At 32.6% G+C, this 27,478-nt stretch overlaps 1 protein-coding gene across 2 annotated transcripts in view; it reads left to right on the top strand.

The window, feature by feature from the left end:
* Positions 1 to 27,478, top strand: part of LOC121985426 (histone-lysine N-methyltransferase, H3 lysine-9 specific SUVH4-like) — a 78,512-nt gene that overhangs the window by 11,710 nt on the left and 39,324 nt on the right. For both annotated transcript variants that reach the window (XM_042538880.1, XM_042538881.1), the window contains exons 5-8: positions 569 to 623; positions 1,538 to 1,647; positions 23,749 to 23,928; positions 24,723 to 24,821. In XM_042538880.1, coding sequence (XP_042394814.1) covers positions 569 to 623; positions 1,538 to 1,647; positions 23,749 to 23,928; positions 24,723 to 24,821 — 444 coding nt within the window. The remainder of the gene's footprint in view (positions 1 to 568; positions 624 to 1,537; positions 1,648 to 23,748; positions 23,929 to 24,722; positions 24,822 to 27,478) is intronic.

Genomic DNA, 27,478 nt, shown 5'->3' on the forward strand with positions numbered 1-27,478 from the left:
AAACTACAAAGTATTTTGAAGTTGGCTTTAGTTCCAGTCTGACTGGTATCTTCCTATTTGAGTTACTTTTCACTTATCTTGGATATGTTTTAGAGGTAGTACACACGGTTTTTATGCTGTTATCTTGAACCTGGAAATGTGATTTAAATCTTTATTCTGACAATTACTTGACAAAGCAATCCAATTATCTAATAACATTTGATGCAACTTTTCCAAAATTGTTCAACACAATTGGACCTGTGTATAAATCTATGTTGGTTGCTAGATATGTGAATTAATAAATGAATTACGTATGATCTTATGTTGGTAACTGGGATGATCTTATTCTGAATAATCATTCCCATGATTTGATTATTCAGATGTTAAGTTTTCTAAAGTTTCTGTAAACTTTTAGAATTTATTGAAAGCTCGTAGGTTACACTTGTATATATGAAGATGAATATGCCACCATTTATCTGCTTATTCTAACCCATCAATAATGAATGCTATAGTGAATGTCCTATGTGAAGAAGCCAACTGTTCGGATTTTTTGTGTCTGGTTTACTGAAGTGAGTACTTTGTTTGGCAGATGATTGAGAATAGATCTGTTTTATATCCAGAGAAAAGAATAGGCCATCTTCCAGGTTAGCCATTCCAAAATTAAGCTTATTTTGATAGGTTTCATGCAGTGTTGTTTTTTTGTGTCATCTGTTATATGAATTGTGTCATATATATACACATGAAGTTTGCAATGCAATGGAAAATCTTGCTTTTGATATTTTTTTTGGGATAAGTAAAATAGTATAACACAAATCAGGGGAACAAGAATTGATCTTTATGAGCTATTTCTGTCCGACACAGTGTGTTAGATCTGAGTATACTCCTAAGGACCGATATATATGAATTTTCACACTCCAAAAAATCTTCTGTCTAATTGTTCCTCACCAAAGAAACTAATAGCCCTCCATACATAATGTATTAGAGAAGACAAGGCAAGATGACGGGCCTTTGTCAACATTTTGCTCTCACAGTAATATCTCCCAAAAACTCACATCATCTATCAGTCTCTAATTCGCCTCCATAACTCTGCTATAGTAGGGCATCCAAATAATAAATGCTCCTGTGTCTCCACTTGAATGAAATAATAATAAATTATAATTTGATGTGACGTGGTATTCTGAATTTAACCAAGTAATTTTGTTGTCCAAGTTGATTAAGACACCACTTGAATGAAATAATTTGTTTGTCAAGTGTAAACCTTTACCATAATAATTTTGAATTTATTGAACCCCATCTCTTGGAACTTCACTGAACTAGAACCTTACTAATCTTCAACTAGCGAAAATCATAATTCTAAATTCATGGAATGGTGTAAGTAGGTCTAGGTGTACAAAAGGTTCCAAAACTTCAGTAGGTAACAAACTGAATGTCTAGCGTGATATTGTAATTTGCCTTTTTTTATACTTAATTGTCATAATATTTCTTCATTTTTTTTGTGATGAATGTTCATGATCACTTGTTAGCAAGTTCATGTTGAATGATCTTTTGTATATGTCAGGTATTGATGTTGGGCATCAATTCTATTCACGTGCTGAAATGGTGGTTATTGGTATACATAGCCATTGGTTAAATGGAATTGATTACATGGGGATGTCTTATGCTAAGCAGGTAATCATTGCTTAGTCTTTTATAACCATGGTTTTAAAAAAAGCCTTTGCTTCATCTGAATATGCGGTTGTGTAGTTAGACTTAGAAGGGAATCATATAGGACATGGTATGCATGCGCAGTCATTTTTTAGGTGAAATTAAATCAACTAATTTTTATATATATATATATATATAAAGTGTTCTAAAAGGTGCCGCCTAGGCGGTGGGTGGCTGGCCACTGCCCCGCCTTTTGCAAAGGCAATGTCGGTAGACATCCTCACATTAGTTGGCCGCCAAGGCGGTTAGGCGTCGCTTATGGTCTGTTTGGGAGGAGGCGAGGGAAGGGGAAGGAAGGGGAAATAAGGAGAAGGGAAACTTTGAACCCCGTTTGGGAAGGAGTGAGGAAAGGGAAGGAAAGGTAAAACTTTAACCTTCGTTACCCATGGAAAGAGAGATTTTCTTACACCCCGAATTGGGGTGTAAGGAAGGGGAAGGGAAAACAAAATATTTTTTATTTCAATTTTATCCCTGTTCTTAATAGTTTAAGAAATATTTCAATTTCTAATTTTACTATGTCGCCGGAGTTCAATTTCTTCGCCTTCTTCACAGCTCGCTTGCTACCAGATTATTAGAGGAGGGGATCTGACACGTCTTCTAACTGAATTGAAGGGAGAAATTATTTTTGTCGTCAAACTTTAAGAGGATATCTACTATTTTTTAATTTTTCCATCAAAATTTAATAAGTTTTTAAAGAATAGGAATTCTCGTTATCAGCGTTATCTTTCAAATTTTTTTATTTAAGATTTCTAAAATTATTATTTTCATTATTTCTCATTTAATTACTTGATTAACGGTAATTCATTGTTTTGTTATAAATAGTATAAAAAATTATTTTTTTATTAAAAAAATAACTAATTTAAATGATAATATAAAAAATTAATTTTATTATTAAAAATATCTAATTTATATTTATAAAATAAATATTAATATTATGAAAATTTTCTAATTTAAAAAATAAGGATATTTTTGTAACTTTATCTATTTAACCTTCATTCCCCTTCCTTTCCTTCCAAACAAAGTAACACATGTTACGTTAATGAACCTTCCATCCCTTCCAAACAAGGAGAAGTTAAATACTTTACTTCCCCTCACTTCCCCTTCCTTCCCCTCCCTTTCCCTTCCATTAATGAACCTTCCCTCCATCCAAACAAAGGGTTAGGCGTAGGGCATCTGATTTTTTTTTAAACAAAAAATTTCCGAATCGATTGGCCGATCAATTGAACACTTCCCATCAATTGGCCAATCGATTGGCGTGAGTTTTGCGAGAAATAGAAGCCTGCTGAATCGATTGAACACTTTCAATCGAAACCTGCCGAATCGATTGGCCGATCGATTGACAGGAGTTTCACGAGAAATAGAAGGTTGTCGAATCGATTGAACTTGTTAATCGATTGATGAGTTTCTACCGATCAATTGGCAGCGATGAAAGGGGTTTATATTTTGATTTTTGAATCGTTTAAAAGGGGTTTTTCCTCTTCGAGCCGTAGCCGCCTCTTCATCTTCTCCCTCCCCTTCTTCTTCTTCATCAAAGAGGAGTAGCAGCTGCCTCTTCATCTTCTCCTTCCCCTTCTTCTTCATAAAAGAGCATCATCTTTGCTGCGATTTTCTTCTCCAATAGCCGCATCATCAACCCTAGCTATTGCCTTTATCCTAGCCAACAACTACAAGCACCCTGCCCTGTTTCTTGACAGCAGCCGTCGGAGCTCGTCGTAGCTAGCTAAGGCTGCCAACGACGAAGGGAAAGCAGCGTTGCACCTTGTTCCTTCATTTTTAGCCTTCGACAACCTCCTTTTCTTTTTCGTTTGCTAAGTTAGTAACAACATCCCTCGGTTTAAGTTGGTTGATAAAATTCAATTGTATGTTATTAAATCTTGTATGTTATTGCATGACTTGAATTGATAATTGATTTTTTGTATGCTTGATAACCATTGCTTGACTCTAATGATTTTTTTAAAAAATTAATATTGATAATTATTGACTTGTGTAGTAAAATGTCGGTCACTATATCTTCTGAAGCATTTAGTTCAATATCGGAGATTGATACCCCTTTGAAGCGTAATTTGAATGATGTTGGATGGGAATTTGCGGACTTGGTGGATCCTAAAAATTTGAATAAGTTGAAATGTAAGTTGTGTGAAAAAATTACTAGCGGTGGAATTAATATTGATAATTATTGACTTGTGTAGTAAAATGTCGGGTACTATATCTTCTGAAGCATTTAGTTCAATATCGGAGATTGATACCCCTTTGAAGCGTAATTTGAATGATGTTGGATGGGAATTTGCAGACTTGGTGGATCCTAAAAATTTGAATAAGTTGAAATGTAAGTTGTGTGAATAAATTACTAGTGGTGGAATTTATAGGATCAAACAACATGTTGCCAATATTAAGGGAAATGTTGCTCCGTGTAAGAAGTCTTCGGATGAGGATAAAGTACAGTATAAGAATGCCATTGAAGAAGCAAGAACAAAAAAAAAACAAAAGAATATGAATGAAATTGAGGTGAGAGAAGTTGTTCTTGAAGAATATGAGGAAGCTGAAGGGAGTCTAAGAACAAGAAGAAACCTGCTTACTCTTGGCCCTATGGATCGATTTGCATCCATCATTGATCCTGAATCTTCATTGAGTGGAAGTAAGAAGACAAAACAACGACAAATATTATTGATGCATTTTGGAAGCAAAGGACATATACTGTGCATCAATATTTAGCTTGATGGGTGTTATGTCCGGTATTCATTTTCATGCCATTGACAATGATAACTTCAAGAGGTTTGTGGAAGTGGTTGGTAAATTTGGCCTAGGTTATCGTCCTCTAACTTAATACCTATTAAGGGAGCCCTTATTGAAGGAAGACGTAGATAGAACTAAAAGTCAATTAAAGAAGCAAGAAGAAGAATGATCTTTAAATGGTTGCTCAGTTTAGATCGATGCTTGGACCCACCGGAAAAGAAGTATTATGAATTTGTGTGTCAATTATAAAGAAGGCACAACTTTCCTTTCTACAGAAGTATCGGATGAAGCACACACCGAGAATTATATATTTGAATATGTGGACAAGTGCATTGAAGAAGTTGGCCCAAAGTGTAGTTCAAGTGATAAATTTTGGACTTCAGGTGCAACTCACACCGTGAATCTTATGCTTTAAGGAATTGGGAACCAACCTAAGTTTAAAGGGGTGATTGAGAAGGCAAAGGGCTTGACAATCTTTATTTATACACATCACAAGACATGGTCAATGATAAGAAAGTTTACCAAAAAAAAAGGGACATAGTGAGGTCGGGAGTAACACGATTTGCAACCGCTTTTCTAACTTTGCAAAGCTTGATGGAGAAGAAAAGAGAACTAAGAGTTATGGTTGCTAGTGAAAAATGGAATGCATGCCAACATTTAAAGAGTACAAAGGGGAAGACTGCATATAATACCGCTATGAGTGCCTCTTTTTGGAATGAGGTAAGTTTTACTTGAAGGTGTTTACTCCTTTAGTTAAGTTGCTCCATCTTGTTAATGGGGATAAGAAGTCATGTTTTGTGTATGGAGAATTACTTAGACTGAGAGAGGAGATTAAAGTGACATTAAAAAATCAAGAGCTTCACTATCTCCGATTATTGATATTATTGATAAGAAAAATCGTAATCGGCTTGATAGTCCACTACATTTGGCGACCTACTTCTTGAATCCTTATTACTTCTTTAATGACTGGAGCATAGGAAGTGAAGAAGTGGTCACGAATGAATTTTTCACTTGTGTTGAAGCATTCTTTTCCGATGATATTGATAGCCAAAGTTAGGTAGTAAATGTAGAGTTGTTGAAGTATATTAACAAAGCGGGGGATTTGAAAGGGCATTGGCTATAATTGGATGCATAAAAAACGACGAGAAATATGATTCGGGTAAAAACTAAGTAATAATTGCTTACTTTATTTTATAATTTTTATTACTTGTTTCTTGATTTTGCTTATTGTTATTGTTTGATTTGTTTTTATTTAGTTGGATGGTGTTATCTTTATGGAAATAGTGTACCTAAATTGTAAAGATGGCTAAAAGGACCCTTTCATTAACTACAAGTTCTTTCGTTTGTGAGAGAAATTGGAGTATTTTTGAGGGGGTAAGTATTTAATTACTTATTATGTAACTACTAATTAATAATTACTAAATGTCTAAATATGTATTCAATATTAATATTTTTTTTAATATAGATCCATACAAAAGAAAAGAAATAGACTAGATACTGGAAGGTTGAATAATTTAGTTATATTCAATTCAATGTCAAGATCATAAACAAAAAGAGAAGACAAGAAGAAAAAGGAGTTAATGTGCTACTTGCAAGTGAAACAACTATGATAATGGATTGTTGATTGTGGAGATGAAGATGTTGCGACAAATATTGAAGATGTAAGAGAATTTCAAGAAGTAGAATTTGTATTGGATGAAGAAGAGGAAGACATCATGGATTTTGAGTTTGAATCCGATAAAGAAGAAATGTTGGAGAAATATGGAGATGAACCAGAAGAAGAATTAGGGATATAAGATTATATGAGTTGTTTTATGTACTTTTGCTATTTTCATTGTTTATTGAAGTTGAACAAATTAATATTTTCAATTTTGATTAATATTTTGCTCCTTATCAGTTTGTGTATTTTTGCTATTTTGGACTATTTTCATTGTATGTTGAAATCAAATTATGCATATTTTTTTCGTAGAGAAGCCTTCAGAATCGATTGGCCGATCGATTGTACACTATCAATAGATTGATTGGCAAGAGTTTTGCGAGGAAATAAACTGCCCATCGACTAGCTAATTGATTGAACACCAATCGATCGATTGGCAGATTTTCGTGAGAAAAAAATATTCCACCTAGGTGTTGGGTGGCGGGTGACCGCTTGCCTACCGCCTAACGTTTTTTAGAATACTGATATATATAGACGTCTACATCTATTTATACGAAGGTTTGAAATCTCATTTTGAGTTGGGTTTTTTTTATCCTTGTTGGAATGAGATGCACAAGTGTTGTGTTGACACACAGTGCCATATGCACCAAAAGAACGGAATCAAGGAGTTGAGGAAGAAGAGAAGGGACAATTCCAAATCCTAGCCCTTGTCGTGTTGATCATGGAAGGCTTGTGCCACTTTAACACAGGTGCACACTTTGCAGAAGCCTCAAGGGAAGCCTTGTGCTGTGTCGTTGTCGTCGTGCATGTTGGGATAATAAAGTCGCCAAAGAATAGCGATTTTGGATTGTCATGTTCGTCCTTCATTGTGTTGGTCTACAAGGAGTTAAAACACAATAGAAAAAAAAATATAAAACAAAAACAACACAAGCACAACAAATTAATTTCTATAGGTAGAAAAACCTCTTACAATTCCTATTCTTTACAAATAATACAAACAAGAAAACAAAAGATATAAATGCAAATAAATTCAGTGCAAATGAAACAACTTTACAAATAAATCTTGTTTTGCTCGTTGTATAGTTGCTTTGGATTGCCTTTTGAATGTCTAAAAATACAACAACATTCTCTTCCAAAACTCCGAAGAATCGATGTTTGAAATTCTCCACAAAACCCTCTTTTATAGACTTAAATTGCTTATTAGTTGATTGCTAGTCATCATCAATCGATTATTCTAGAATTCGAACATTGCACCTACAGATTACTCTTTCTAACTCGATAATAATAGTTGACTGTTATTCAACATCAATCAACTATTACTATCAGTTGAGAGCGATTGAGTTCGAAATTTTCTATTCTCTCTAACAGTGTTCAATTACAACTATGGTTAGGTATGAGCTGTCATCAGTCAATTGCTCATACCTAACCATAGTCGTAATTGAAAACCACTTAACAATCGATTGCTAGTCATCATCAATCGATTATGCTTCTACAATTTGAATGTTGTACTTGCAAAATGACTCTTTCAAACTCATATCACAATAGTTGATTGTTATTCAACATCAATAACTGCTGCATTAGTTGAGAGCTATGGTTGAGTTCAAAATTTGCTATTCGCTGTAATAGTGTTATGTTGCTCATACCCAATAAATACCCAATAACCGATTGGTATATTACAAACTCCCTTAAACCCCCCTGAAATCTTGAACTTGGGGTTTCAGTCGATTGCATTCCATAGGAATTGATTGATACCTCTGTTTTAGCTTTACCAAGACTAAATTCTCGCTTTGTCTAGTATTCGATTAAATTCAACCTACCATGATTTTCTTTGCTTAATATCTGATCAAATTTGATCTAAGACTTCCTTTGTCTAACATTTAGTCAACCTTGACTGACATATTTCACCATTGCTAGCGGTCATTCACTCTTGCCTAACATTCGGTCAACCTTTAGGACTTCATCATTATCGAGTATTTGGTTAACCTTAATTTGTCAGGATTTCTTGTCTCATGTTTAACATCCGATCAATCATGACTTATTAGGATTTCACCATTGCTAAACATTTGGTCCTCCTTAACTAATTTGGATTTCTCGTCTAAAGGCAAGAGTTTAATCAACTGCGACTCACTGGACTTTATCCTTGCTAAATCTTGTTGGACTTCTGACTATTAACTGTTCGGTCAACTGTGACCACTTAGACTTCTCCACAGTCAAGTATCCGATCAACTTTAATCTACTTAACTTTCCGCACAATCATCCACGTCGAAATCTATCTTGGTCAACCTTGATCTTGTCACGCCTCAACGGTGTGATTCTCACATATTGGGAGGTACCCTATTCGGTGACAATATATTGAAAGAGAACTAAATACCATATAAATAGAATAATCAAGAAATTCATCTAATTTATTTATTTATAACATTTTCTTTCTATACAATGAAACTTTACCAATAAAATAAGTGACAAAATAAAATACAAAAAAAGCAAACCAAACCTAGATTCCGTAGGTTAAGATCTTTGGGCAACTATATGTACATGCTGAAATCAATTATAATATTAATAGGGTGCCTGTGCTTGTAAAACTGAAGATCAAGGGGAGCAGACAGTAAGCACAAATTGCTAAATGGATAATCAGAAAAGATATGCATAAATATCATTTTATTAAGAGGTCAAGGAAGCACAATTTCTTATTATAACTTTTAGATCTTCTTTGAGTTCTCAATTTATACATAAATGTAGATTCTTGTAGAATTATCATCATCTATTATCATCAATTAAGGTAAATTTTTAACGGGATCGGTCGCGATCATCGCAGCGGGATCTCGCGTTCTGTCGCCGCGATTTTTTTTCTTTTGTTTTTATAATTTTTTATTTTATTTAATTAATTTAAAGAATTCCCAAGGATGCGTGGAGGATGTGTGATAGTTCGAAGAGGTTTTTATAAATCCTAATTAAATTATCCTAATAAAATATATAAAAGATATTTTTAAAATTTAAATAAATTAAATAAATTTTATTAATTAATATTCTGAAAAAAATAATATTTTAAATTCATTTAAAAATTTTAAAAATTTTATAATAATTCTTATTTATATTCTAATATATTTTTTTATTATTTTAAATTTCATTTAAATATTTAAAATTTTTTAAAAAAATTCTAATTAATTATATTTATATTCTGATTTTTTTTAAAATTTTTTTACTTAATATTTTTTACTATTTAAAATATATATTATTTAATTAATAATTGATTAAATTAATAAATAGTTAATTTATATAATTATTATTAATATAAAGTAATATCTTGTATTATTATTATTATTATTATTATTATTATTATTATAGATCTATTTTAATTTGAATTATTAATATATCAATTCTATTTAAATAAAATTATTTTTAATTATTTTTTCTAACAATATTAAATTATTCAATAATTGATAACTTATAATAAATCAATATACAACTTATTTTTATATACATAATAAACATATTTATCTTATAATTACTATAGATAAATAAAAAATACCGAAACTGTATCGGCACGGCACGATACGATACCGAAACTGTATCGTTCCGGTCTGAGATCGAAACCTCGACACGGGTTGAAATTTTAAACCTTGTCAGCATCTGACGTATCAATGATCTAAAGCTGATAAATCAACTAAGAAGTACTGGAGTAATTGTCCTTAGAGTAATAACGTCATCTGACGTATAGGCTAAAAGCCGCCTCACTGGTGGAATATAATAATAAACCACTGATTGCAGGTGACCTCGCTACCACAACAAAATATGGGTGGTCAAGTACTCTATACTACGATCAACCATGCTACCATAACATGTGGGTGATCGAATTCTCTGATATAAGATTTTAATTTATCCATTTATCACAATTATTCAATTTTCAGATCTTATCAAAGGAGGAGGGTTGAATTAGGTTGATAAATGTTTAATGAATGGATTCATTAAACTATTGTGCTAATTCTAGGCTGTTTTCCAGAAGGAAAACGTTGTAGTATCCAACTGTAACGTCTCGGCAAGGACTGCTACATCTCCATAACTCCGATGTAGTGCTAAATATGCAATAGTTCATATTGCAGGGTTTGACTGTAATGTATAATGTATCAGCAAAAATCGCTACATCTCCATGAGAACTCGGGTGTAGTGTTAAATAAACAAGAGTTCTCACACCATACGTGGTATAATAACAAATATTATAGGAAAACTAATAGTCTAAAATTTGGAATATGGAACATAGGAACCCTCTTTGGTAAATCGATGAAAATAATAGATGCGATGATTAAGAGAAGAATTGATATTTTGTGTGTACAAGAGACAAAATAGGTAGGTGAGAAAGCAAAGATGATAGAGACCTCGAGTTTTAAGTTATGATACACAGGAAAAAGTAAAATAAGAAATGAAGTGAATATTGTTAGATAGTTTGTTAAAGGATGAAGTTGCAAGAGTAGTTAGAAAATTGGATAAAATTATAGCCCTTGAAATAATAGTAGCGAAAGAAATTATGAACGTAATTAACATATATACACGTAAGTAGGATTAGATGAAACTATCAAATCAATGTTTTTGGCTTACACTTTGAGAATAATAATGTTTTATATTTATATTATATAATATAAAATATACAATAATAATAACATATGGTTGACTTGGATTTTTTTTAGCTTAGCGGGTTGGTGGGTCCAACCCGTTATGGACCCGCTGGGTTTTGAATGGGGTCGGGGCAGGGCGGGTTGAAAAATTAGGTGGGGCTGGTCTAAGTCCATTTTTTTCTGGCTGGGCAGGTTTTGGGATTGGCCAAACAGGGACGTCCTAGCTCGGTTGTACTGAACAGTGTATCAGCCTGTCCTTCACTTGGCTTTCTGGTTATCGGAGGGCTACCTTTTGTCCGATCGGACATGCCATCCGATCGGTTGGGACGGTGTGCTCAGAAATTTACTGTTTGTCTCTTAACCTCAGTTGCAAGTTTTTAGTGGATGGTCGTTCAGACGGTCACGTTCGAGCGGTATTGGAGGTCCGTTAGACCCACTTCGCTTGATCTGTGACTCTAGGCCTTTGACTATTTTTGACTTTGACTCTCAGCCGATTTTCCCAACTTTGACCCACTTTTGGGGGACCCATTTCAGCACTGTATCATTAGGTAATTTAAGTAGGTTAAATGAGTATAGAAATTTAAATTTTTATCGTAGAATTTAAACTTCATAAGTAGAATAAGTTTTAAATGGAATGCACAATGAAAAAGCCATTGGATCAAATGATATTTCGATAGAGATATGGAAGTGCATAGTATTGAATGACTTACAAAATTATTTAACATTATATTAAAAACGAAAAATACCTAATTAATGGAGGTAAGTACTTTAGTTCTCTTATATAAGAACAAGGGAAACGCACAAAATTGACAAACTATATGAGTATTAAACTAATGAGTCATACCATGAAACTTTGGGAAAGAGTAATAGAAAAAAAAATTAAGGAAGGATACCACAATTATATTAAAAATCAATTTTGGTTATTGCTTGAAAGGTCGACAATAGAAACTATACATCTTCTTAGATAATTAATTGAAATATATTGGGAGCAAAAACAACTTATGGTATTCATTGACTTAGAAAAAGCTTATGATGGAGTCACAAAAGAAATTATATAGAGAATTCTAGAAAAGAGAGGTGTTAGCGTAACATATATTGAACTAATTCAGGGTATGTATATATTAAAAAAATTCAGGAGGAGTAACTGAAGTATTTCCAATAAACATAGGGTTACATCAAGGATAAACTCTTAGTTTATATCTTTTTACATTAATTATGAACGAACCATTCAAGACACAATACCATGATGTATGATGTTTGTATATGATATTATTTTGGTAGATGAAATACATGAAGGAGTAATGCTAAACTAAAATCTTGATGGAAAATACTAGAAGAGAAAGATTTTAGGTTTAGTAGAATAAAGACAGAATATATGGAATTTAAGTTTAACAATATTAAATGTAATGAGACAATTGTTAAGATAGGAGATAATGAGTTGCTTGGAATTGAGAGTTTTAAATATTTATGATCATTTTTGTAAAATAATAAAGGGATTGAGAGGGATGTCATACATAAAATAGAATTAGAATGATTGAAATGGAAAAGAGCATCGGATGTTTTATGTGATTGTAAAGTACGTCTAAATCTTCAAAGAAAGTTTTACAAAATAGCAGTTAGACCTCCTATATTATATGGAGGTGAATCCAGCACAGAGTTGTAAAGATGTGAATGTTATTGGGGATATATGGGCATATGAGGATAGATAGAATAAGAAATGGGAATATTATAGAGAAAGTTAGAGTTGCATCTATCGAGAGAGAACTCCGAGAGATATATTTAAGATGGTTACTTAGGCGATCAATAAATGTTCGAATTAGACGATGAGAAACTATGACAAACATACACATCAAACAAGGAAGACAAAAAGAAACTTAGTTAGTAATAATAAAATAAAATAAAATATATTTAAGTATTGAAAATGATATAGTGGGGGATAGAGCCCAATAGCGTAAAAGGATCTATATATCCGACCTCACTTAGTGAGATAATGCTTGGTTGTTGTTGTTTATTGTATTAGTTAGTCTGAACGACCAACCCAAGTTAATCTCATACGAAGTATGTTCATTCATCATTATCGGGTTCACGAGTAAAAGTGATAAAATAAGAAGTTGCAAGTGTCATCAAGAAGTACTAATAATAAGGAAGGTCAAGCAAATATAAAGACAGTTGTCAACGGAAGAGTAAGTTAGAGCATCTATTTTGATTTTAAAACAATCTTTCCCATCTTAATCCTCATATGGTACTTATATGTGAACATAAAATAACATTAATTATTTATCCTCTAGTGGTTTAATTATTTTAAACCCATTTCACTATTTTTAATCATTGTAATCCCATTTTTGAAAATAGTGATATAAACATATGCATAATCCAATTTATTTATTTATTCATGTATAAGAAATTTTATAACGAGTGGTTACAATTTACCTACTTTTATATACAGCAAAAACGTCAAGTGTTGGCAGATCACTGTGCTCCACGCGACCTCGTTTCTACAAGTATCATATGCAAATAATTCAAATACTCAAAATGCTATCCAATAAATGTATAACATAAAATCTAAACATTATATAAGACTTAAGTCGATGGATTATTTTTGATCTCGCTACTTTGTAATCTTTCACATTCCTACACGAGACCTCCACTACAATCTACTTATTTATCCATCCTAAATAGAAATCGCTTAAAGTAAAATATATCTCCTGTGGTTGGAAAAGGGAACGAGAAACAATGACAAGGGAAAACAACTTTTCCCTCTTCGTTGATGGCTTTGGATGGCTCTCTGGCTGCTGCTGCCGAGATGTGAGGAGAGCAAGGAGAGGGAAAACCAAAGGATGGTGCGTTGCTGGAAAAAGGCAGCAAGTTTGCTGCTGTGAGTGGCTGGAAAAGAAGGCAGCAGCTTGCTGTCCTTGTTGCTGGGATAGGGAAGCAGCTAGGGTTGCTTTTCCCTTCTCGGTTGGCGGTCCGGCGAGCTCCAGCAAACTCTGATGATATTCGGCGGTGCTGCCAAGAAGTGGGGACAGCAAGGAGCACATCTGGGAGCAAGGGAGAAGAGAAAGAGAGGGAGACGGAGAGGCTGTTGGTTGGGGAAAAAAGGTAGCAGTCCTAGCTGCTGCTGTTGGCTGCTGCAGGAGGAGAAAAGCAGCACAAATGCTGCCTTGTTGCTGTTCTTTGATGGAGAAGAGGAAGGAGGAGAAGGAGAGCTGCTGCAGTTGTGAAGAGCAGATGGGAAAGAAGAGAATAGATAGAGAAAAGAGGAGAGTCGGTTGGCGATGCATGGAGGGATTTTTCGTGTGTGCATGGCAACGGAGAGAACAACTGGCGAGCGTCGGTTCACATGTGTGGGAGAAAACCACGGGAGGAGAAACGAAGAAAGAGAGGGGGGGGGGGTCAACACTTGAACATTCGATGTCGATTGCACCATCAATCTTCCTCTTCAATAATTTCTCCTTTCACTTGACATCTCACTCTCAAACATCAAATATTTTGGTCAAACATCAAAATCCAACTCGAGCCAATTTAAGCTTGGACCACCTTGACCAAAGGTCTATTGCACCAACCATGCAAGTGTTGCATGAAGGGTCTTACTCATTGTATTGGTCACCATCTTCACATAAAGCCTTGTGTCGTTGTGGACAACAATGATTCACATGAACTGACTAACACTACATAAAAATTTAAACCAAAATTTATTTATTTATTATAATAGTTGTATTAGTAGATGGATATTCTAGGTTTTAGTTTAAAATTTCATTTTGTGTTGGGTGAAACGAGTGAAATTTATCATTTCGCTCACCACCAGACATCGCAAGTTGTAGTTGGGTCCATGAGGCGCCACGATCCCATGGGGTGGAGGCCACCGTGACCGCCGTGGGCCATGGCGGGGACGACACACTAGTGCAAAAGAACTTAGGTTTAGTTTATTAAACTTAGGTTGATAATTCCAATCAACTCTGATCTATAAATTGGATAATCTAAACCAACTTAACTAAAGTCTAATAAAACTATCTCATTAATTCAATATATATACATTTTATTTATTTTAATTTCAAAAATATATAATAAAATTCTTATTTATTTATTTATTTTTTAAAAAAAGTATTTTATTTTTTAAAAATATTTTTAATATTTCATTTATATATATATATATATTTTAATTTTTAATTAATATATTTTATATTTAAAAAATATTGAAATCATATCGATACGACATGATACGGTATTGAAATCGTATCGTTCCGGTCATAAACTGAAAGTCCGATACAATTTGAGATTTTCAACCATAGTTTATCCCTATTAAATGTGAGACCAAATCCCTTGAAGTCTTATCATTTCCTCTCCATTGTGATCTTCATCCTTGCAATTGGGTGCCAATCATCTTTGATCAAACCACTTTCATGTCATATGGTCCCTAATACAGTAGATGTATTGATAGGGCTTCTACCAAGGGTAATTAGTTTATCCCCCTTTCGGTATGCTATTAAAGCATTGGAAGCTGTTATTCCTTCCTTATGGTGTTCCTCATCATTGCTATTGGATGCCAAACATCTTGAACTTCACTATTTTTGTGCGATCTTTGCTTCACCTAAGTAAGATACACATGTGCAATGAATTTGTTATCCTTCTCAGATCATCTTCCTTGATACGTGTTGCAATCTCATTACACAAATCATTATTGACACTGTGAATCTTGTGTCTTAGTGTTGCATAGGTGGGATTCACACGGAGAGGAGACTGGCACTTTCTCAAAATGGATTTATAGGAGAGTGCACCTTTTTTTTTTTTTTTTCCTTTTTCTTTCTAATATCCCCTTATCAACATGGGAAGAAAGCTTCAAACAAGTGGACTCATGCCTTATGTGTAAGTGAGAGCAAGTAGTTCTTCATCTCATGCAAAGGAGTGGAAATAGAGAGAGGCAGAGAAGCAACTATTCTCTGGACAAGATGCCAAAGAAAATGCATAGAATAAGCTCTGCAGATGGATTCTGGGTACATGTGTTCTTGTTCTATAAGCTGCTCTTTTATTTCCTCTATGGAATGGAATCAAGGATTCCTGTCTAAGAGATCTCGATAGCACTGCTAGTCTCTCCTAGGCGGCTATAACTCAAGGGCATTGTTTTACACACGTATAAGGCTGTTAGGTGTTAGCACAAGTTTGAGAAAAAGCTGTTCAAATCAAGGAGACCTTTGCAATGGAGGATTGAGCTTTTGGTTGTATCATATAATAGAATAGGCTCTTGCCACCTTACCTGACCTAACTCATCTCTGGAGTAATCCCACAAAAGTCATCAAGCAAAAACCATTTAGCACTTTCTGATGCAAGCGTAGCCACAAATTGTGAAATAACTCCCTCCGCTGAAATACTATTTTTTTCTTAGTATCTGTTTGACATTTAGATTCATAAAAGTTATAATTGATTTAGCTAATATACATACAAAATTTTGACTTCATTCCTTTGGAGCCATACTCATTATTCTCGAGTCTGTAACTGAAACACTTTGCAATGCAATCTTATAGTACATGATACTTGACACTAGACACTTTACCACTACTGATTTATAGCAGTGATCTTAATCTGAGTTCATTGTAGTTTCATCTTAAGACTGCCTACTAGAACTTTCTATATTTCTTAATACTGCTTCCATTCTTCTTATTGCTACAAGGAATGATCTTCAAAATTGAACTAACAGTCATCGTTTCCCATCGTATACTTTCTTGTTACTACAGTTCTATACTTTAATTTCCTCTTTGGTTTTATTCAAGGTTCCATATGTAATCTTAAATGCTCTATTGATTAAGACTATTGGTGATAGTTTATCCTAAATGAAAAGACAATGCTGAATCCAATTGATACATAGGGACTTCTTTCTCCTTTGGACAAGTTGACTCATGGATGCAATTGGATTTGGACATCCACTGTTTAAACAACACTTGATGGTTGAGTTGTAAACTCAAAACTTGACTAGTGGAAAGTCCATGCACATATATGTTGTTGACTGTACAGACAATAATATGGGAAAAATGATTAGTTTTATTTTCCTAGGTAGTCTCCTCTTTCTGTGCATTGCTCATCCATGTAGCAAGCCCTTAAGATTATGTGGTTTTTACATTTAAGTCCTTATGTCGATGATAGTCTATGTTTAACTAGTTCAATTATATTACAAAAACTTAACTTGTTATGTTACACACTCAATTCTATGGCTCACTAAGGATTTGGGTATTAGTCTGGTAGCAGAGCTAATGAATTAGATGATTATTTCATTAAATCACATTATCTCTCTGATAAATATTGATGAATCTTATCTTGTTTTCTCATAGAATAATGGATTAGAGGTTATATGTGTAACAGTTTAATTGATGCAGAACAACTTCTTTGACTTTGTGAAATCATGCTCCTTTCTAGCCATCAATTGTGTAATCTAAATGAACTTATTTGTTACTAAAATTATATCTTTATATTCCATCTTTGCACTCAATTTCTCTACAATAATCTGCTTCTTTCTATTACCAAATGAAGAGAGTAGCTTGATGATGTGGATCTTTTATATGTGGGAGAAGATGCCCATTCAACATTAATACAACAATCAACAACAACTATGTCTTATCCCACTAAGTGGGGTCGGTTTAAGATTGCTTTGATCCTAAAACAAGAAATCTTTTCTTTGGGCCATTTGTAAGGTACCGTAAAATTCTAAGGGTTGCCTCTCAATTGTCATTATGACCTATTATATCTAGAGCATGACTAATCATAACCACAAATACGATGTTGGGTCTTGTGACTAGAGGGTAGTTTAATTTCTCTGCTAGTTTAATGTAATTAATCTCTCTTCATGTTTTGTGACTATTTTAGTTAATGGAAATTCATTGGTTTAATTTGGGTGAAAAATTAAATAAATCAACAGAAGGGGAGCCTTGGCGCAACGGTAAAGTTGTTGTTATGAGACCAAAAGGTCATGGTTCGAATCCTGGAAATAACCTCTTGCAAAAAAGTAGGGTAAGACTGTGTACAATTGATCCTTCCCCGGGACCTGCATGGCGGGAGCTTCGTGCACCGGGCTGCCATTGTTTTTTAACATGAGGTGTATATATAAAGTATCTTGAAATTCTTCATTGGTCTAATCACTTAATTGATAGATGCATTTACCTCAAAACAATTAAGGTAAAAACTCCTCCGTCCTTTGCCCAGCTAAAGCTCTTTGCTTGCTCAAACCAAACTACAAAAAAGAAGCTAAAGCGTTTACTCTTTTATCATGAACTTTTAACTTATTGTTTGATGACCCTAGACAGCTCGGGTTTGTGCCAAATTTTACTGATTTAATATTTTTTTCTTTAGATTTAAAGCCTTTTAAGGCTTTCAAAAACTCTTGGTCAAAGTGCTTGAAGACCTTAAATTACATAAGTTTGTGCTAAATGAGTATTCATTGCATCCCTAATGGTTCATTGAGTCTTTATGTTTTTTTTTTTTTTTGATTTGGAGCTCTCTATAACTATCAAACACTTTCAGCTAAAAGTTTCTAATGACTCTTAAGTGCTCAAATTCATGTTAAATAGACATCATTCAATCTTAATACTATTCTAGACACTTTTTTAATCTTAATTTACAGCACTTTAGCTTTTGACCAAGAGTTCTTAATGACCCTAGAGGCTTCTTTTATACCTAATAGGCACCATTTCACCCCTAGTGGTTTTCTTTTTTCCTAATATAGAACCCTTTAAAGTCATCAAACATTTTTGTTTTTTGATTTTTGACTGGAGGTGATTAATAACTCCAAAGAGGCTAGCTTTGTGCCAAATGACACGGTTGTAACTCTAGCATTTCTTAGTTTGCTTATGCCCCATTTTCCTGGAGCCTTATAGGACATCAAATGCTTTTGGTCAAAAGTTCTTGATGACCTTAAAGTTCTCAAGTTCGTACCAAATAAATACCATTGCAACCGTAGTAGTTCGTTACATTTGTCTATGCCATTCTTTTCCTAATTTAGAGTCGTTTAAGACTATTAAACACTTTTGTTCAAGTGCTTAATGACCTTAAAGAACTTGAATTTGTGCAAATAGGAACCATTGCACCCCTTGTGGCTCAAAATTTAGATAAAAGATCATAAATAGATTCAAAGAATTACTAGGGTCACAATGGTGCCCATTTAGTACAAATCTAAGCCTTTTAGTGTCATTAAACCATTTTTGTTAAAAGCAGTTGATTGCCTTAAAGAGTTTATTTTATTTTTTTTTATAAAAATGGCACAAACAAACTTAAGGGATTAATAGGGTCGCAATGATGCCTATTTGACATAAATTCAAGGCTTTTAGGATCTTCAAACACTTTTGGGTAAAATAAGTTGATGATCTTAATTGTTTCAAAATATGAAAAAATGACATAAATAGACTTAGGACCAATGATGGTTGCAATAAGACTTATTTGATATGAATTTAAGCACTCTTAGGCCATTAAATATTTTTGGCCAAAATTGCTTAATAAAAGAACAAATACTTTCTTTTCCTGCTGTGATTTGATTTGGTTTGGGGGGTTAAGAGTAGTTTGATGCTTTAGTTTGTGTAGGTAGAAGGATGGTAATTATTTTTATTTTAGCAAATAAGTGTGTCATTTGGTAAATAACAATGCATGAATATTTATTAAATTTTGCTAAACGAGATGATTTAAATAGGAGGAAATCTAAATGGATACGAGTAATAAATGCAGAAATGATAAGGTGCATTAGGGCTATGGTTTTGGAACAAGAAATGAACAAGGAAAAGCTATATTGGGTTTTGCGATAACATATGAGTTTATATCGTACAACTTTGAGAAAGAGTAATAAAAAAGACTAAGGAGATCATGATGATCAAAAATCAATTTGGATTTATGCCGGGAAAGTTAATAATAGATGCTATACATATTCTCAGGCAAATAAAAATGACAGTCTGGTGCACGAAGCTCCTGCCAATGTAAAGTCTCGGGGAAGAGTCTATTATACATATTCTCATGCAACTAATTGAAAAATATCATGAACGGAAGAAAAGACTTACACATGGTATTCATCGATCTAGGAAAAACTTATGATAGAGTCTCAAGGTAAATTATACAGAGAATTATATAAAAAAAGAGGTGTTGGTATACCACATATTGAATTAATTATGAATATATATGAGGATGTAATGAGAAGAGTGAAGACTTCAAGTAGATTAACCAAATTGTTTCCTATAAAGATAGGGTTGCATCAAGGACTAGCTCTAAGTCATTATCTTTTTACACTAATCATGGACAAACTCACTTGATAAATCTAAAATATGGTACCATGGTGTTTGTTGCTAAACTTGAATTTTGGTGGAAAATGTTAGAAGTGAAAGATTTTATGCTTTGCATAATAAAGACAGAATACGGTACCGTGGTGTATGTTCTAAACTCGAATTTTGGTGGAAAACGTTAGAAGTGAGATTTTAGGCTTAATAGAATAAAGAAGAATATATAAAATTTAAGTTTAGTAATTTTAAATGTAATGAGACAATTATTAAGATAGGAGATGATGAATTGTTAGGATGATTTTTGTTAAAGGATGGAGGGATTGATAGAGATGCTTTATATAGAATACAAGTACGATGGTTGAAATGGAGGAGAGTGTTAGATGCTCTTTGTGATCGTTACGTTTCTCTATGACTTATTAGACCTGCTATGCTATATGGAGCTGAATATTAGATTATGAATCGAGCACATGAACGGAAGATGAGAATTGTAAAGAAGAAAATGTTAAGGTGGATATGTGGGTATATATGGATGGATAGGATAAAAAATAAAAATTGATGTATCTAGGCAATGTGAAATTATAAAAAATATGCACATCAAACAACGAAAAGAGAGACAAAAAAAAAAGACTTGGCTAGTAGATAAAATTTATTTAAATATAAATGATGATATAGTAGGAGCTAGAGTCCAATGACGTAGAAGGATCATATAGCCGATCCCACCTAGTGGGATAAAGTTTGGTTGCTATTGTAGAGGGATGTTTTGGGAATATCAATGTTCAAAGGTGTGCCTTTTGATAATTTTCAAAGTATGGCGCATGTGTTGCTAAATTGCATTGTGTCAGTTGGTAATTTTCCACATAAACTTTAGCTATGACTTCAATCACATTACAATCTCATAGTGGTTTGAGGGCCTATTGATTGAGTGATTCTCGATTATCATCTCTTGATTAATTGTTATCTCTTTCATTAGACATGGAGTGAGATAGATGGATGAAACATTTATTGTAGCTTATTGTGAATCACAAATATCAATAAGGTTCAATGATTGTTCTATCTTGAGCTATGACCTATGTTAATCCAAAATTCAAGAGAGTGAAAAAGATTCTCTCAATGAGATCAATATAAAGTTGGCTAAGTTTGTTGAGTTTTCCAAACTGATATTCCATCCTTTTCACTTTTTGGCCAAATTTCAACTAGTTGCACCTATTTTATAGTGGTGTCTAATTCTTTTCTATTTTTATCCTCTTGAGTATCCATTTTTTAAAATCAATGTTCCTGGTATCATTGATTTTTCATAATGATTGGCTTTTGTTGCAACAGACACTACGCGAGCAATAATATATAAAACTAACACCTATATTTTTGACAATGTGAAATGTCTCATAAAACTAACATATGTCAGTTAACTCATACAATGTAAGTGTTTAAATTAACAATTACATGCTACCATACCAAAAAACTTACATTAGAAAAGTGAACAAATTCTCGAGTTTGAAAAGAAAAGACATCTTGGGTGAACATTATTTGAAGAGTGATTAGAATAAGAAATAAGAAATAAGAAATAATTATGACTTATTGATTTGGTTTAAAGTAAGCAGGTTTGGATGGACCATAAAAATCTAGTTTTTTTGGGTACAAGTATTCTCCATTTGTATGCATATTACACTGCTGCAGTCACAGATTGTCTGGTGCTGATGCCAATCACATATGGGGACCACCTATATATGCTATGCAGTTCTTTGTTATATGCACGCAAGTGTGGCATATGTAGCTGTCTAGGATTCTAGGCCACTTAAGACATTGCTTTGATTAAGGGATCACTTCCTCATCATTTCTAGATTCTTTAATTAAACGTAAACTAGATTTTTTATGCAACCCAGAATTGGTCCAATTTTGGTTGGAGATACCCAAGTTATTGGTGTATTTATTGTCTTTTCATCTATTCTATGCATGAAGATTTGGTACTAGTTTAACTTGTAAAATCAGTTCTAGTTGAGCTTAATTGAACATCAAAGCAATTGTAACCTCAGACTTTTATGCAATATCATTAAGCACTACAAATTTTATGTTATGCCTCATTGCCAATCATTCTATGGACATTCAAAAACTTATGACCATGATGAAAAAACTTACAGCTACTAATTAACAGAGCACTGCAAAACAAATTGAACCATACATCTCTATGTTATAGTTTAAGGAATCTTTGAGAAACTAGCATAAGCAATAAATTGTCTGAAAGTTGAGGCAAGAGAAGAGGAGTATGAGAAAATTTTAGGACAATGACAATTGTGAATGCTGACATGTCCTAGATATATCTGAATAAATTGTATCACTACTAGTGATCACAACTATTCCTATTCATATAGTCTACTGCCACGCCAACCAATCAAGGGTACATCAAGACAAAGTTGAATTTTCTCACACTTTCCCATCATAGATTCTAGGAGTAAATACTATATCTCTGCTCTAACATAGATATGACCACCAATTAATATAGTAGCTTTGATAGTGCATATCCAACACATAGAATCAACAATTGTCTCACTGAACAATATGTGTGAGGGCCATTCAATGATTTTGTAAATATGACCATCTAATATATAAGCTGTAGTCCTAATTATCATTGCAGTAGCAAGGTTTTAGTTATCATGTTGGCCACATAACATGATATATAAAAACTTTTTTACCTGTTTGACATGAAGTCTAACGGAAAGCTAACTTGGCCAACATGATATAATATAGTGATTTATACACCAAGGTAATTGCATATAAAAACTTAATATTTTTTTTAAAATAATCAGAAATAGCAAGAGTCACAATAAAATTCAATCATGTCAAGCAGTAAGCAAACAAGATATTGTGGTGTAACAAGTATTTAAAAAGAGTATTGATCTTAAGCAACCCAACATTCTCTCTTCTCAATCTTGATCTTGAAATATTTGTGCTTTTATTGCTTGACAAATCCAAATCTAGATCAACATAGCATAACCATCTAGTACTTTGCAAATTAAAGTTCACAGTTTAATTGCCCAATGGTATGTACAACTCAATTCCTACAATCTTGGTTCGGTTAAGGATCACTACAAATCTAAGAAACAAATTCAAATTTATTAATTTCTTAAATAGATTATTGTTTATTTCAACGTATGAGATCAGCAAGAATTTGTTCCTTTGACCTTCAATTGTTCGAGCTCGAGGTTGTTACCTCCTTCACCACCATTGCCTTAATCTGCAAAAAAGCAAATCTTGAAAAATAATAAATAGAACACTTAAATTAAACTCAATTAATACCAATCAAAGGCTAGTTAAACTCTAGAATACAATCTTATTGAATATACTAATTTATAACTCATGAAATATTTTTTCCTTCATTAGTTTGCATCTTCTTTTTTTCTTGCGATTTTATTAAATACTATTTTTTAGATACCCCATATTATCTAGCATTATTTCTATTTTATGAGACTCCTTTTTGGAAACTTTGTTAACTTCTTTAACATAATTATTGTCTTATTACATTCTCTCTGCAGTCTAGAACTCAACAAAAGTTGTATAAACATCCTTAAATATTTTGAATATATATAAATTTATATTTTCCTTTATGATAAACTAAGAACAATAAGATTAATCATCTTTTATACAGTTTTAGTTATTTTTTCTTACTAGAGTTGATATTTGATCTGTGATATGTATGACATCTTATAATGGATATGATTAGGTATTCTATGCCTGTGTCACAAGATATTGGAATTCCATATTTTCTGCTATGTTTTGGTGTACAAAATACTCTGCATAACTTTATTATTTATTCTTTCCTATTTGGCAGGAAAAATATAAGGGTGTTACTTTTCCACTCGCTGTGTGCATAGTGTTGTCAGGAATGTATGAGGATGACACTGATAATGCAGATGAAATTCTGTATACCGGTCAGGGTGGGCATGATCTTCTTGGAAACAAGCAACAAATCAAAGATCAAAAGTTGGAACGCGGTAATTTGGCATTGAAGGTTTGTTTGAGTGCACCATTGATGCTGCTTTATGCAAACTCTGAAGATATATGCTGAATGATTTTTTCTCAGTAGTTCTTATAATATTTAAGTATGCTCTTCAACTATATTCTCAATCAGAGCAATGTACTTAAAAGAAATTGAGACACTTAAATCTTGATGTCAACACATTTATCTGTTTTCTATATGGCACTAGCTGATTTACTTTGATTTCAAACTTTGAGTTAAACTATCTTTTGGAAATCAAGAGGTGTTAAGTACTTTTTAAAGGCTATATTGGTACCTGACAATAATTATTTATAGTTCATATTTATAGGCAAGGAACTTGCCATTTTATGAATTTAATGTTGGCATTTATCTATTTTTTAATTTAGTCGAGCTAGGGGACATTGCTACATTTTTTTTTGTCTTCTACTTATGCAAAATAAGTAAACTATGATTGCTCTTGGTGATTTACTCCATCTCATTCAATTCTTTTTTTTTTTCCCAGAGAACCATATTATGTTATAGGATAAATTTATTTGGAGTTGAAAAGTGATTCCTAGATTATGTATTCTTATAGTTATTTTAGTTCTATTTGTGTGAAAATTGACACACTTAATTACAAATATTTTTGATGTCTCTTTTTACTTTTTTTTTTTTGGGCACTTGCCAATCAAAAGTTGTTGAACTCTTAGTTATATTTTTATTTATGCTCTATTAGTTTATGATATTATGTTTTCCCTTGTTGTTGAATGTTTTTTTATTTATTTATGCTCTATTAGTTTCATGATATCAGATTTTCCCCTACGCAGAATAGCTTTGAATCTGGTTTGTCTGTTAGAGTTGTTCGTGGACATGAATCTCGAAATAGCTATTGTGGAAAAGTATACACATACGATGGCTTATATAAGGTTTGTGGATGGAAAATGAATTTTCTTTTTTGGACTATGTTTAGATGGTGTTGCACTTTATGCTGAAATAATTTACTTATTATTTTACTTGTCGTAATATGCTTCGAAAAGTCATCTTACACCATATGCATGGAATATTTTACCTATGATTTTAATTATCATATATTATGTTTTAATCTTTTATATTCTCACGACCATTATGACTTCAGATACTAGTGTGCGAGTTAGAATTTATTTGTCATTATGATAATTCTATTGACATCCACCATGTTGGCTTATTTGTGTGACTAGGTGCTTTCTCAGTAGGTCCTCATATTTTTATAACAACAATAACAGCCAAGTCTTTATCCCACTAAATGAGGTCGGCTATATGGATCCTCTTATTTTATTGGATCTAATCCTTTACCATATAATCATTTATAGTCAAATGAATTATTCTTTTTTTATTATTTCTAAGTAAGCCTTCTTTTGTCTTTCTTTTTCTCGATTAATGTGTGTATTTGTCATGATCTCACATAACATGTCCATGCCATCTTTAATACGTCTCTTGAAGTTTTCCCTTAATAGGTACAATTTGATATTTTTTTCTAATGTTCCCATTTCTTGACTTATCCATCCTTGTATGCCCGTACATTCACCTTAACATTCTCATCTTTATGACATTTGATTGGGTCCAATCCTTTACTATATAATCATCTATATTTAAATGAATTATTCTTTTTAATCATTTCAAAGTAAGTCTTCTTTTGTCTTTATTTTTCTCGATTAATGTGTGTATTCATCATAATCTCACATAACCTAACAGGGACAATTATTAATCTCCTTAATACATGTCCATACCATCTTAATCCATCTTTCTGAGTTTTCCCTTAATCGGTGTAATCTTGATTTTTTTTTTCTAATGTTCTCATTTCCTATCTTATCTATTCTTATATGTTTACACATTTACCTTAATATTCTCATCTTTATGACTCATATTCTATTCTTGTGATCTCTTCATCACTCAACATTTAGCTCTATATAATATAGTAGGTTTAATCGTTGTTTTAAAGAACTTCCTTTTAAATTTCAGAAGTACCTTATTATCACAAAGAACACTTGTTGTCGTCCTCCATTTCAACCATCTTCCTTTTATCATATGTGAATATCACTATCAACTCTTTCATCTTTATGCAAAAATGATCCTAGATACCGATAATCTCCTATCTTAACAATTGTCTTGCTACATCTTCTACTATTAAACTTAAATTCAATATACCATCTTTACTTTATTAAGCCAAAACCTTTGACTTCTAGTGTCTTTCACCAAGATTTGAATTCAACACTTACTCCACGACTCTCATCAACTAAAATAATGTCATTTGCAAATAATATGTATTATGATAACTTAACTTGGATGTGTTAAGTGAGTTTATCCATAACTATTGCTAGTGTATAGGTTCTTATAGGTTATTTTTTTCTTCAATTTCTCAGGTAGTTTTTCGTTCCACTATTAAATTTTTTTATTTGGTGGTGCTTGTCCTCTTAACTTACCTAGTATGCTCTTGGCCCTGCTTTTAAATTTAATGTTATTTCATTCCATGTTGTATTTGAGTCACCACGTATTGCTCCTAATACTTGTGTTTCTTATTAGTCTCTTTAATGATATTTTATTTTTTATCCTTAAACTTCTGCCACTTAATTCTAGGAATTATGCACATTTTTCTTCTATTGATATTATAGTTGAGATGCATATCTAACATCACTAACCTATGTTGGGTGGTTAAGTATTCTTCATAAATTACATTGCAATTTTTATAATTTTTTCCATCTCTCTTTTTAATCATATTTTTAATCGTAAGAAAGTTAATTTGCGACTTATTGTTACTTTTAAAAGTAATTAGGTGTTCTTATCTCTTCTTGCAAATGTGTTAGAGATTATATGTTCACATGTTATTGCGAAATGTATTATAACTTTTCCTTCTTCATTTCTTATTCCCAAATCATAGCCCTATGTACCCTATTTTATTCTTCGTTTCTCACTTCTACATATCCATTTAGATCTCCTTGTATTAAAATCTTCTTTGTCCGAATTTTTTTGTACTGCCTCATCTAGGTTTTCTTAGAACCTTTACGGTGTCTTCATCTAATCCTAGTGCTTATATGCTAATTACATTAATAATTTCTTTGCTTTTACTATTTTATGAGCTATAATTCTATTGCCCTTCCTAAATCCTAAAATTCTTATTTTTTAATAAAGAAATTATAAAAAACCCTTAATTTATAAAATTTAAATTTGATCCTTTTGTTTACCTATCCTTTAAGAAATTAGTTACCTAATGCAAAACGATAGTGGTTTACATAGCTTGCATGTCGACCTCGCGCTCCTAGCTTCTAGTTGTAGTGGTACTACCACTTGACTTTAACTTGCACGGAAATATTTCACAAGTAGCGTTGTCTGTGGTCTAAAATGCGCATTGGAAGCTTTGTAACTCTCATTTGAGTACTTTTAATTGTTAGAATTGAAAATTATATTAACTCAAAAACTTATTTAATATATGAGATCCTTATCCAATTTTATAAATTGATAACACCACCTATTTTTTATAAATAATAATCTTTTCTAATAAAATCTTAAAAAGTTTAACACACTTTTCTTAACAGATTTATCTAAAAAA

This window comes from Zingiber officinale, chromosome 5B, assembly GCF_018446385.1.
Source record: "Zingiber officinale cultivar Zhangliang chromosome 5B, Zo_v1.1, whole genome shotgun sequence".
Lineage (NCBI taxonomy): Eukaryota > Viridiplantae > Streptophyta > Magnoliopsida > Zingiberales > Zingiberaceae > Zingiber > Zingiber officinale.